The sequence below is a fragment of the Trachinotus anak genome, unplaced genomic scaffold, assembly GCF_046630095.1.
Source record: "Trachinotus anak isolate AG129_WGS33_773 ecotype Australia unplaced genomic scaffold, CSIRO_AGI_Tana_v1 ptg000013l, whole genome shotgun sequence".
In the NCBI taxonomy this organism is placed as follows: domain Eukaryota; kingdom Metazoa; phylum Chordata; class Actinopteri; order Carangiformes; family Carangidae; genus Trachinotus; species Trachinotus anak.
Genome location: NW_027273864.1, coordinates 19732880 through 19747260, shown reverse-complemented (window position 1 = coordinate 19747260; position 14381 = coordinate 19732880). Strand labels below are relative to the sequence as shown.

Sequence of the window (14381 nt, the reverse complement as noted above, 5' to 3'; positions counted from 1 at the left end):
CTGTGCATCTACTGTTCTACCACAACCCAAAGGTATTCTACTGGATTCAGATCTGGGAATGCTAGTGAAGGACGTTGAACTCTTTGTCATGTTCATGAGACCAGTTTTGCTTTGCGATGATGAATTATCATGCAGGAAGTAGCCATTAGAAGATGGTGAATTGTGGCCATAAAACAATGCACATGGTCAGCAACAGTGCTCACATGAGCTGCTACATTCAAACCCTGATTGATTGGTATTAAATGACCCAGTGTGTCCCGAAAAAACAGGCAGGTTTTGTCCATGGATTCATGCTGTTGATGCCAAATTCTGACCCTACCATCTGTGTGCCTCAGCAGAAATCCATATTCATCAAACCAGGCTACGTTTATCCAGTCTTCAGCTGTCATGTTTTGATGAGCCTTTGCCCGACGCAGCCTCAGGTTTCTGTTCTTGTCTGACAGGAGTAGAATGTAACTTGATCCTCTGCAGTTGTAGCCCATCTACATGTTGTGCATTCTGCTCACCACAATTGTAAAGAGTGGTTATCTGAGTTACTGTAGCCTTTTATTAACAAGGCGTTCCTGTGCTGCTCACAGGATGTTTTCTGGTTTTGGCATCATTATAAAAGATCCAGAGACTGTTGTGAAAATCCCTGGAGATCAGCAATTTCAGAAATCCCCAAACCAGCCCACCTTGCACTTGTGCCATAGTCAAAGTCACTAAGATCAAATTTTTTCCCTTTTCCGATGTTTGATGTGAAAATTAACTGGAGCTCCTGACCTGCATCTTCAGACTTTTATGCTTTACACTGCTGCCACTTGATTGGCTGATTGGATATTTGCATAAATAAGCTGGTGGACAGGTTTTCCTAAGGATTTGACTGAGTTATGACTCTGATTTTTGACACAAATTGATGCAGATGGGTGCTAACAGTTTTAAAGGAGCCCTCCTTAATTGCTACATTTCTGCAGCTGTTGATCTTGTTAATTTTGAAGAACACCTGCATGCATCTGTCCCTTTAATGTCACACAGTGCCTTTGCATCACATGCTCCCCTCCATCCCTTTTTGGCAGTTTGGAAGCCAAAAATAGCCCAACTTATGAGAATCTGCCAAATTAAAGAAAAGGTAGCCATAACACCTTGATTTAACATATTAGCATGCTAACAGTTGGTAACATCGGAGATATTAGTGTTGGCTCAACCAACTGACGTTGCCATTTCAAGAGCCATGAGCTATCGCATGGCAAAAAAGCCCCCTTTTATACTTGCTGCCAGTTGCAAGCTTTGCCTGATCAAACAAGAGACTATTTTAAGGGTTGTGTTACCCAAGTTCCAACAAACAAACAAACAAACAAACATACATATTTGTTTACTTATTCCTAGTGGTATCTATCCATGTAGATGGTTTTGTTTGCAGTATCTATGTGTGAGGTTTCTTCTTTTAACCCACTACAAAGGGGCTAAAATGGATTGTGTTTGTGGTGCTCATAGCGTTTACAAATTATATTTAAAAGAATAATTTGCAGCCTAGTTCCTCAGGCCAATCTGCAAAACACGCTGTGAACAGTTTTCACTGGCATTGAAACAGTCCCTATGAAAACTGTTGACACAATATTAAGTGAGTTACCTGGAGTGACAGGAGATTTTGGGATGTTCCTGTTGAATTTTTCAGCGCTGAAAGGCAGTAGAAATCCTACATGTATCTCAAAACCTGGGCGCTGAAAACAAAACAGTCTACATGGCTCCACTAGACCCAAGGAAATATGCTTTACAAATACTTTATTTTAAAGGGTCTGTTTCATTTCACAACAATTTTGTCAGAGGTTTCCAGGAAAAAATAATTTAATTTGGTATTTTGTGTATTTTTCTATTAACCATGTTCAGCTGACTTTGACGTCCAAAAGTGCACTAATTGAATCTCTTCATTTCCTTAAAATTAGAAACAAATTACACAGTTCTTTTGTAAAAACTTCAAGACAGCTGTTACAAAATTGCAGACCCATAAAATAAAGCACTGTTTTGGTTTTTTTTGTAATTTTGGAGACCTGACAGTTATGTAAGATGTGTAGCGGCAGACACTTACCCACAGTATGTAAAACATTATTAAATTAGATGTTACTGCTGCAGGTCTCAAACATTCAGTGTGAGTGTTAGAACAGGACAAATCCCACAGTCAGATGCACTAATCCAGAGATGTCACTACTTTAGCATTAACCCAGTATTAGCCTTAGCATTAGCCTGGTAGTGTGTGTGATAGTATCAGCATGCGCGGCTGTGCCTTCTGGGGTGGCACAGTCTGTGAATATAGAGTGGGCTCCCACAGCTCGGAAGATTAGCGCCTGAGTGCATTCAAGTCCATGTGCAAGGGCCGATTTCCAGGAAGAATAGCCCTTTATTGGGCCCCAAGTTGAATCCTGCTGCTTCCCTTTGGCCCAATAGAAGGCTGCAGTAACTGACAGTCCTTTACAATCAGCCAACACTGGTGGAGGTTTTGGGGCTCTCATTCTTTTTTCCTCACTCTTTTTCTCCAAAAGGATTGATTTTGAAATTACTTTTTCTCTGCCCAGTCTGTTTATGGGTTGGTATATTTGTGTGCATTCGTCCGTATATGTGAGTTTGTGTGTCTGTGTGTTTGTACGCACATACGCACACATACAAATACACTCATGCACGTGCACATGTTTGAATGCCAGTCTTGGCAATTGTCTTAATGGGATAAGGGGAGACTATGGTTCCTGTTGAAGGGATGGGACTGTGGGAATGACATGGGAAAAAACACACACGTTGCTTTCATGGCACTAACAGCTGAGTCGTCGGTTGATTCAAAGCAAATGTGATATGTGTTGACTTGTTATCTCCCAAATACACCTCAGGGCTGTAAATACTCTGTACACTGGCCAAAAAGATATGACATACCTTTAGGCAGGAGTGAAATTTTTTTGCAAAACAAAACACAACCACAATCAAAAAAAAAAAAAAAAAAAGTGGTAGTGACTCATGTGCTCAGTATTCACAGTTGTGAACTTTTAGATTTTTTTTTTTTTATTGATGTTGATTATTTCGCACAGTGCAAAAGTATAGGTCATTTCAGGAGAATGAAAGAAGTGACATTATACCTCAGTGAAGGAGAGGGGGAAGTGTTGCAATAAAGAATTCTGACCAGTAGGGGTCATCTGTGGCCTTCATGCTAAGAAACCAGCTATTTCAATTGTTCCCAACTATTTTGGCTTGTGACCCAATAACAAACCAATATCTGCTTGCAACCCATTGTGCATTAAGGTTATGAGCAGTTCTGCCACAGATTTCTTTCATTTGAATGAGTTTCAGAAGCTGTAAGCAAGGAATACGTCTAGTATGTCACAATAGCAACAAATTAGAGGAAAAATAAAAAACAGCTAATCTTATGTAACAGAAATGTAGATTTTCTTTCTTTTACCTTTGATGATCTTATGACCCCCTTCTTGACCAATTTTTGGCTATTATTCCCATCATGCTCTATGAAAATAATGTTCAGCAGAAATGCAGTTACCTTGGTTAACTCTTGACCTTGAAAATAGCTATTTGACAAAAAACATCTTATCACAAGATCCACTTACTTGGTTTTTCCAAAGCTTTCAGCTTTCAGTGGATGGAGGTGCTTGTTTGTCAAAGAGATTAGGTTTGGTTTAGAGGTTGAGTTGTAGTATAATGACATGACCTGATGTAATTGTGTTCATAGGTTTTGTTTTAATGAATATTGTGCTTGTCAGGAGACACTTGAGATAGACAGTGGGTGTACAAAGAGCCAGACGTACATTTATACAACAAAAGCACTTTGGTTAAGGTTTGGGAATGATGGTTGTTTTTGGATAAATCTGAATACACACATGGACTTCAGAGTCTGAAGTCAGGTCACTGTGAGCTTTTATATGAACGTAATTTCTAGGAGATGGGGTTACTTGAACAGAGACAAGTGGTACTTTCTCCCTCCCTGTATGACCAACTAAACCATCTCGATCAACCATGAGATTTGGCTGAAAGCTTGAACACTTCGAGTGGTCAAAAAGACTAGAAAAGTGCTGTCCGCTTACCAGTTAGTTTTGACATTGGAGAAGAGAGAAGGGCCAGCATTTTCCTGTAAAGATAAGAGTACAGAGGGAGCAACTTCCACAAAAAAGGATTAACTTTTTTGTTGTATGGCTGCAACTAATCATCATTGTGAAATTGTTGATTGAAATGAAAACCTCTTGGGTTTGGATGACAGATGATTTCAACTGTGGCATAAAAAATATCTTCTTTTCTTAGCTCTTGCTTATAAAGCTCTGAGGGTCAATGCATACACAAAGTTATACACCACATACATACACACAAACATGTTGGCTTGCTTGCTCCCTTTCTGTCTCTCACACCCTCAAACCCTCACACACACAAAATCGCACTAAATCTCTGGTGACAGCAGATGGACAGGTCTGTGATTACCGTCCCACCTCTAAACCTCACAGGTATAATAGCTCCATTCCTCCATTCATTGTGTCGATACTGAGATGTCAGCCAGCGATAAGTGAAATGACAAATTCAGAGGAAGATGTGGGGGTGTCATATTTCCCAGAGTGATCAACATTTCATCTTGAGGTAAGAGAGAGAGAGAGAGAGAGAGAGATAAATTGAAGGAGAAAGAGAGAGAGAAACCACCAATGACCATTTTTTGTATGATATCTCCAGTTTGTCTTCATTACCATGGTCCATTGCACTGTAGGATGTACTAATAGCTCATGCATCAAAAGGTTGTCTGGCAGGTGAGTATGGTGACAGATGAAACTAAGAATAGCTAAATGTATAATTGCACATCAGGTTTAATATTATCAGTCTCCCATGAGAAATCCGCAAGGTGAAAGGCTTGAATGAAATTATTGCCTTGGTGCTCATCCAGCCAGTGACTGTGTGATTGACAATGACCATTATCAATACAGACAGTTAAGTCTACATTTGTTATTTCTGTGATGAAAATGGACTAAGAACTTTGTTGAACCTCAAAATCCTCTCAGAAAAGCAGTCCACTAAACTTAATTTTTTTTCTGTTCAATCTGCAGGGGACACTGGAGAATGAAAATCTTTTCTTTCAGAATCACCACAGTGATGGCATCATAGTGACAGTTGAGTGTAAATCAAATTGATCATTATTTCTTAGGTTCAATTGACCACACTCTTACTTTACTTAATGCCCTGCACACCCACACAAGTGTTATCACTTATTTTGCCTGATATAACATCTTCTCAGGAGTGTGTGGGCATGTACAGATGGCATGTGATTGACACCCCCTTCACTCTCCTGTTCACTTTTTTGCACATGATAGGGTGGCACAGATAATACCTTTATAATTGTAAGTGGTACATGAAATCAGGTGACCCTACATAATTCCCATTATAGCTCCATCCAGTTTCAATTTGAGCAGGTGTCTAATCAGCCAGAAGTGAAAACACTGCAATTTGCAGTGTTTTTATCTTTAAACATGCAGTTTCTACACAACACATCCAAGTATTTACCCCCTCTGCCACATCCTGAAGGAAGGTCTTGTCATATCTGGTATTAGAGAGTCAGACAGATACTTTGTCAACAACTCAACAGAGCAATAGAACAAACAGTTGAAGTTGACTGCTTGACTCAAACAAAATGAGCAAATGAAGATCTCCCTCTGTTAACACTTGCTGCTCATGTTCTTGCATTTATCAGTAACCAAATGATTTCCACTTGTTATATCATATAATTACTGATGTCAGGGTTATTTTATGCAGAGAAGAGATTAGCCTTGTAGAGTGTTTGAATGTCCTGGTGCTTTATTTGTTCTTACATGAGCACTAGTCTCTGATAATATTAATATTCAGTATACCAATATCAGCCCTCTCAGCTCTATTGGCATGTGCCTGGGGCTGTTGCTGGCAGGTCTCATTCACTACTGGGTGGCCTGGTTGGTAGCTACTCAATGCTCCTCTCTTGCCAAGCAGAGAAAGCTATTGGACTCTCTGAGGAAAGCAGTAAGGTGGGGTCAGAGATTGTGTGTGTACTAGTGTGTGTGTCTGTATATATGCATGCCCAGGAGAATGTTTGTGACTCAAGCTTAATTGTCACACTCTTATTGTTTTATACTGTTGTATCTGATAGTGTCACAGTATTGTTGTGAATGTAAATATTACCTTTTGTTGGACACCAGACTAATTGTTGCATGGGGATAAAAGAAATGCTGAATTCAAGTGGACTGAATAGATGCAGTGGATTGGCTGCAGCTAGTTTGTTGAACCTGAGTTTGGGATCTGTTGCGCTGGGCTTTTTGTCTTGCATTTCCCCTAGCTTCTTTTCTCTTCACTTTCCCTTGCAGTTTCTTTTTGTTGGTGGTGAAAATTGTGCATCAATGCAGTCTAAAGCTTTCTCAGTGAAGTGACCCGTGTTTAAATGTTCTGGGGGCGTCTTGTTGAATTGCTCAAACAAATTGCTGTTGATATGAAGATGTGGGGTGGTGTCTCTATTGAACTGGAGGTTTATACACTTGGCAATGCATTAGCATCGCAGGGCACTGAATGGTAGATCTGGCTGAAGTTATGACTTTGTCTTTTGTCAGTCAATTGGGTCCTTGTTGTTTTGAGTGGGCTCAGTTCCAAACATGTCAAACATATCAAATGCAGATTTCCAGAGGCCTGCTTTTCCTTTCAAAAATCCTCCTACAGAATGAAGCTTTACAAAAGTGTAGTTACGTTTTTCCTGTCTCAGTTCCAACTCAATCAGCTGACTTAGGCTGTTATCCCTAATCCAGTCTATCAAAATTCACACATCCATAAAACCATCATCTTGCTGCTGTCATCAGATATCACTTCAGTGTTTGACACACCACCTATACTATACCCCTCTAGCTTCAGTTCTAACTCATAAGTCCAGGTCTAGCCAAACCACGGTGTTTCTGCTAACAAATAAACCCTCTTGCAAAATCAAGCATACTGTGTGAAGAACCTGTGCGAAAAACATTGTAGGACTAAAGCACAAAAATCACCAGCTCATAGCATTTTATATTTGCATTCCGGCTGAAATACTACATTTGTCATATTGTTTTGGTTACAACTATGCCAGCTGGCTAACTGCAAATGAATAAAATGCAATGGATAGCATGGTATATTAGTCTACTACTGGACTGTAATAAAGTTGTGTGCCCTGTACAAAACCTACTTCTTAAGTGTAACTTCTCAAGACATTTTCTTGTTTTCTAGCACTGAAATGTTCTTCCATTATCTCTCAACAAGCACCAATTAATAACTAATCATCACATGCACACAGAACAAATACTTCTGCAAACAGAACAGCACGTGCTAAAACAAGCATAAAGGCACATCTTAAAGATTTGCTTCAAATATTAAAGCTGTCTTAGTGTGGCTGTTGGTGATCTGTGTCTTCTCTACTTAAATGTTGTATGTGATCACATAAGATAACATAATTTAACTTTTGTTATATGCTTTGCATTGGTTATATTATTTTATATTATTTTCTAATTGGAATTGACTTTCATTGTATGCTGATGATACCCTTCTGTACATTTTACCCAAATTTAGAACAAACTAAACATTCTACATCAAATTAAATTAGAAACTGACTGTTGTCCATGTTTCCACAGGTGAACACTGAGGACATAAGTGGGAACATTATTGTTGTGACTGTAGTGACATTGGAAGAATATGACCAGTTCTCTTAGGCTGAAGTTACCCTGTTCACTAAGTTAATTTGTGCTCTAAACTGGTGTAATTGGTGTGGATTTTAGCACACACCTTAACTGACAATGTCTTTAAGTTTATATGCTTGAACTCATAACAATTATTAAATCGATCATATACAGTACATCAGAAATGACATGACAACTCCCTTCAATGCTTTCATTTAAACTTCAAATTCATACTTCAGCTTCACTCAGCACTTACACTTAAAGCAACACTCCAGCTCCATTCAGTACATGGACTGAAACTTAAAACTTAGTGAAGGTCTTGAGTCAGTTGTTGAAGTTACAGTTTTGTAACTGCAACTGTTTGAGTGTTTCAACTATTTCAAATATTTCAAAAATAAAAAATCATCAACAATCATGTGTATGTGCATATTTTCTTCAGAAACATTTTCTGGTTTAAATCCAATACAAAAATTGTGCAGAAGAGGTCAGTGTGTTCTGTTCTTGTCTGTTTTTGCAGTCTGTTCTAATGTGGGATGATGAGCTGAAAAGCTGCTCAGAAGCCAACATTTGAAAACAATTTTTAGTGTTGCTAAGGTTTGCTTTTACAGTTTGTAGTAAATCAGTGACAGACTGAAAATTTCTGTAAAAAGAGCAAATGAATTAATCTATTTAATGCACTTTTCACCCCTGAGTGATAAGATATTTTCTGTAGAGAAATTCAGAGACAAATTGAGCAGCATTCTCAAAACTGAAAAAAAAATTTTAAAAAACAGTTACATAACATCATGTGAGAAGAGGGTGAGAGCAATGCAGACCGACAGCTTTATCCACTCTAGTCCTCTCACTGTCTTTCATTTTTCATTCATCCTGTCTTCTGTCTTTCTATCTTTCTTCTTTCTTTTTTCCCACTTTTATTCCTTCCACCTCTACCTCTAACATACTACAGTTCCTCAATTTCACTTATCAAATCTCTTTGCCTATTTTCTCTCTCACTCACTCACAGCCTCTTGCAAAACACTGATGATAGGTATCCTAGCAACAAGTATTTTTTTCTGAGTCCTAACTGGACAGCAAAGTGACTTTGTCCCTCCTGACACCGACAACCAATGAAACAACAACTGTGTGCTCCCTTACGAGTGAGGTGGCCAATCAATTTGAAGCATCTTGCTTGTTTTGGAGTCAGTAGGCCAGAAGGATAATGGTTGAGGAGAATGACCTGTTGCCGTCTTGTCAACAGACAAACCAGTGCTGTAGTGAAAGGGTTCTATTGTGTGATCTCTCTCACATAGCAGTCCACAACTAAATCTTGACCTTCACAAAGTTTGAGAGGGGGGTTTGTCATTTACTGGAAAGTGTCAAAAGTTATATTTTGTGTGCTTGACCATCACCACACTCACTGCACTACAGCTACAAGCAGCATTTCCAGGAGGAATAAATGTGATACTTCTTATCACGCATACAAAGAGAATGAGCATGAGCCTCAGAAGCTTCTAACCCTGCCTGCAAGAAATTATCAAAGTTTTATTCTCATCAAGCATTCCCCCTCTGATAATGTTTTACAGGGCAACATAAATAAAGGACTTGACTCTGCCTGAAAAGCACAGTGAGTGTTTGCCAGCCACTTTGGGTGGCCATACTTTTTATGCAGGGCACTTCCTTTAAGCTTCTAATGACGAGTGACCCTTGCGTGAAGGGATTCTTAGAGACTAGGTCAGGCTTTTAGAGTCAGGGGAGTTCCTAGTGCACCAAGTCTATCACGCCTGGAAACCAGGCAATCAACTTGTGTATGAACAAACCTTACAAATCCTACAAACTCCCTTTTTTTTAAGCCTAGAAGGAAACAATTGTTTTTCAAGCAGCTTGGGTTATTAAGACTCTATGACGGGCTGATCATTCATCATTAGCTGCTGACAACAACAACAATCCTGATTTTAAATGAGGAAATCCTTTCATACTGTAGGCTCGGATGCAGAGTGACTTCTGGAGGGGACAAAGAGGCGTGAGTTGGTATGCTGGGAGCAAAGCCCCAGGAGCAACTGCACTGACAAAAGGAACCAAACTGTTGACATCAATTCATAAATCAAACAGGGTCACCGACTCTTTGAAGATTAGGACTTGACTTCCCGCAAGTCCTGAACCAACAAACACCTGAAATAAAAGAAGTGGTGTTTAGCCTCCTGTTGCGAATGCACATTATTTTAATGTAATAAGTGTTGTTACGTAAATGTTCAAGCTGACTAGAGCATGACACATACTACATTTTTGAGGGCAATAACAATAACAATATGTGAAAGTTTCAAAAAATCTGATACTGATATATTGGCCAACGAGCTATTTAACAAAGATACACAAATATTTTTGATTAAGATATGTGGTGAGAAAGATATGAGCTAAATTAGATATTTACAGTTGAAAAATAAAGTTGCCAGTGCCCACTGGTGGCCAAATGATGTAATAGTTAGTGTGCTGAATTTTCTTTATCAGCCAATATATACTCCGTTACAAATATATCTGTGATAAGCTAATGTTGACCAATAACATTAGCCATAGCATGTACATCAATGAATTTTTTTCTCTCTCTCTCTCATCATCACGATGAAGCTCTAAAAGTTAAGTTTTACTAATGGTGAGCTTTGAGGCTTGCAAAATGCTATTATTGGTTTTGTTCGTTTTGATTTTTTGCATGCTGAATTCATGACTATGCATCAAAGGAGGTATGATGTAGGCTCTGCAGTCCAGGTATGCCAGACTCAAAACAGGAAAACAGGTTTGAAAATGAGTCCAGAAAGGTATTCACGTCTGAAGTTAAGTCAATGCTGGCTACTGAGAAACACCAGACAAATACCACAACGGATACGTCAAAGTAAAATAATATCCTAATTTCATTCGAAAGTCGAAAATTAGTTAAATGTGGCAACAAGAAATCAGAATAACTTTATTTTTGTACCATCCACTAGCATGCTTGTCTGAATCTGAATCTGGGGTACATCCCACACCAAGGGCTCTATCTAACAATAAGCCTATCTTCATTAATGATTAATCTGCGTTATTCTCTCACTCCATTGCTGATGTTTTTTTCAGCACTCCCATAAAAAGAGATTCAGTTTACTACCACATATGACAGAGAAAACAGCCATCCTCACACTGGGAAAGCTGCAACCACCACGTTTGGCATTTTTGCTTAAATGATTGATTAACAAAATATTGACTGATTAATTGACGGATCTGTAGTAGTCGACTAAATGATTCGATTTGACTAAGTTGTACCCACATCCCACTGGTGGACTTAAACATATTTAATCCTGGTTGACGTGGTCATAAGCAACTTCGAGTAGTTATTTTCAGGGTTGTTTTTTTTTTTTTTTTTTAGAACAATCCGATGCTTGAACACATATCTATCCAACTTTGTTTCTCGTGTTTTCCCGTCTCCCCGTGTCACTGTGCTCTCTCTGCGCCGGGGTAACGCTGATGTGAGAGCTGCACTGGTTACCACATGGCTTCTATCCAAATAGAGGCGCTTGAGAGTGGACCGCTTGGAGAGTGGAAGCGCAGTCGCAGGTTATCCATCGCCTGGTGCAAGATCTACCGTCACTCTGCCACGTCTGGGATCTTCCTTTATATAGACGGGAGACTCAACAAAACCACTTCACTCAACGCGGATCCAGATTGTTTTCTTTCCCTTCTGTTGCCCCCTCTCTCCTGTTTTTTTTTTTTTCGTCACCCCCCTGATCAGGCTTAACCATCGTGTGTTTTGTAAAGGCAATTGTTAGTGCGCATCATCGCGGGAGCCAAAAGGAGGTTTGCCACTGTTCCATAGGAGACTGGTGAGTAGTGCCACTCAAGTTACATGTCTTTGATTTCTATTATTTCACACTTAGTCACAATATTCTGCCACCTTTTTTTTCTTTTTGATTGACATGTGAACTTCTTATTAGGCTGCTGTCTTGCATACAACAAGTAGATAATGATGACTTGATCGATTGATCCCTATGTACACTGTAACTTATTCTAAATGTTGTAGTTGAAGGAGTACAGCGTTCACAGGAGTTTGTTGCAGGTTACTGAAAGCTTGTGTTTTTTTTTCTTTTTATCTGCATGCAAGCATCCTCCTTCTAGTTGTTTTAATCAGTCTGCATTCACTTGATTTGAACCTGTACATACATGTGGACCATTAAATGGCTGTGGTGTTGTGTGAACTGGACAGTCCTGTTCAGATTCAGATTTCCCAGGAAAGATTCAAATTTCAGAAAAAGTCACTGTCCTCTTAAAGTTTGGTTATGATGTCACCTTTTTTTTTTTTTCTTTTTTAATCCTCTGTCTGTTTCTCTCTCAGCGGGCTGCTGGAGCGTCATGACAGCTGAGAAGAGCGGGCCCGTTATAAACGGTAAACCAGAGGATGGCAGAGACCCGGAAGGGTCCAGCTCCAGTCTAGACAACGGGGAGTACAATGAGAGAGGCCACTGGAACAACAAGATCGAGTTTGTCCTGTCTGTGGCGGGAGAGATCATCGGGCTGGGCAACGTCTGGAGGTTTCCTTACCTCTGCTACAAGAATGGGGGAGGTAGGGATGTTTTCCTTGCCTGTGCTTGTAGGATGGACATAAGAACAGAAAAAAAAATCATAGTAAAGGTGATAGGACAGGTTTGTGATAGAAATTTGGTGGGCATTAGAAAAGCTCCCTCATCAGAAGGAGGAGGTAAGACTGGTACCTGTAAGAATGGATTAGGCAAGACTGGAAAAGAAACAAACATTAGCAAATATTATCTATGATTAGATAAAGTAGAAAAGGATATGATTGTTAAAATGTACACACAGACACATTTCTGATTAAAGGAGGTAAGACAAGCTCTGTTATCTTCTACCACGCCAAAGGAGGAGGCTTTCACTGGCTAAAAACTGAGCAAGCAACAGCTACGAAGTTGCAAGATATGATGTCCTTTATTATTTCATCCATTATGCACAGTCATGTCAATAAAAGAGGTGGGTTACCTCATTAGGCACATTAGACAGCACAGTATGGATCCTCCTCATAATCTAAAAAGGTCATTCTGCTCTATGAGTGGTGGCATCATAGCAAGTGCCCTCATTTTAAATTTCTGAATTCATCCTTAGTTAGGTATTTAAAGTAGGAATCAAGAAGTTTTGCTTTTTGGGGTCAAATTACATTTTGAACTTTTATGTTTTCTGTCTTGTTTTTCTAGTACATGTTCTGTATGTGTTTTCTTTTGTGCGCATACAGGTGCATTCTTCGTTCCATATGTCATCTTCTTCGTGTGCTGTGGTATCCCCGTGTTTTTCCTGGAGACTGCCCTGGGTCAGTTCACCAGTGAAGGAGGCATCACCTGCTGGAGGAAAGTCTGCCCGCTGTTTGAGGGTAAGAACACACTCACCTCATATTAATAATACTAATAATTAAAGAGAAAATGGGACATTTTTACAAAGACAAAAGTAGTTGAGCTGATGAAACTCATTTCTTCTTGCACACACACACACACACACAAAATATTATGGTATCATTTTGTTTTCCTGTGATGATCTTGAATCATTCATTCATTTTTTATCTATTTATTTTTTTACCAGCTGTACAACCATCTGACTTCTACAGGTGTCTTACTGACACTGGTCAGGTCTTACGTTGAGATAAAGTTACAATCTAACCATTCACTATCAGTTTTTTTTTTCATTTCCTTTCTCCTACCTGTAAATCTTTGTCTTTTCAGGTATTGGCTATGCAACACAGGTGATTGAGGCTCATCTAAACGTGTACTATATAGTGATCCTAGCCTGGGCAATCTTCTACCTCTTCAACTGCTTCACCACTGAGCTGCCCTGGGCTGGCTGTGGACACTACTGGAATACAGGTAGGGAGGAGGGAAGACAGGAAAACCTTCTTGCAACCACAGATAATCATGTACATCCTTTTTGGTTCTTGAGAAAGGGAACTTGAAAAGACAGATTTTGATAAGTAGTGTCATATCTGCGTGCATATCTGCAGTACACTCCCAAAAACAATAACAAGTTGTTCTGTTTCTACAGAAAACTGTGTTGACTACTATGGAGAAAATGCCACCAACATCACAAACCCCAACGCAACTTCGCCAGTCATTGAGTTCTGGGAGTGAGTACATTTCTTATTTCTAATTTTGTCACTTGATCGTTATGTTCTGTCACATTCTTGATACAAGACCTCCTGCTCTGTTTGTGTTTGCAAAGTCACATTAAAGAACATGCTGTGATGGTGGCTTTTATCTCTATGGGGATAAAATATTAATGGAAGTGGCATTTGTCCTCTAACGCAAAGAGTAGATGCTTTGTCAGTTCACACAGTCTTCAACAAGTCCTCTCATTATCTAACATATTGTTGAAAAGCTGAGCTGCCGACAGCTCCAGACTGTTTCACAGACCCCTCCTCCCCAACCTTTCCCCCAATAATTAGTCAGCCCTTTTCATATTTGTGTGTCAGCAGGCCCTGGTAGGCCAGCTGTCTCCCAGCTAGAGCCATGTGTGTGGCAGCGGATCAGGCCTTGTCAGTGTGTAACGCTGACCACACTTCCTGTCCCACTGCCAGTGGCTGCGTTTACACTGCTGGGTCAAATCTCATTTTCAACCCACTGATTAATGTTTTCAAACTATATATCAGCGTTACGACAGTTCAGTTTAAGTTGTTGTGTATATTATTGTGTATAATTCCAAATTAAGTGAGATGCCTGGTGTAAAAGT

At 39.5% G+C, this 14381-nt stretch overlaps 1 protein-coding gene across 1 annotated transcript in view; it reads left to right on the top strand.

Annotated features, from left to right (window-relative positions):
- Positions 1 to 11209: 11209 nt before the first annotated feature.
- slc6a11b (solute carrier family 6 member 11b) overlaps positions 11210 to 14381 on the top strand; it is a 29699-nt gene continuing 26527 nt past the window's right edge. The window contains exons 1-5 of the mRNA XM_071493652.1: positions 11210 to 11485; positions 11995 to 12222; positions 12901 to 13035; positions 13382 to 13522; positions 13698 to 13779. Coding sequence (XP_071349753.1) covers positions 12012 to 12222; positions 12901 to 13035; positions 13382 to 13522; positions 13698 to 13779 — 569 coding nt within the window. The 5' untranslated portion in view covers positions 11210 to 11485; positions 11995 to 12011. The remainder of the gene's footprint in view (positions 11486 to 11994; positions 12223 to 12900; positions 13036 to 13381; positions 13523 to 13697; positions 13780 to 14381) is intronic.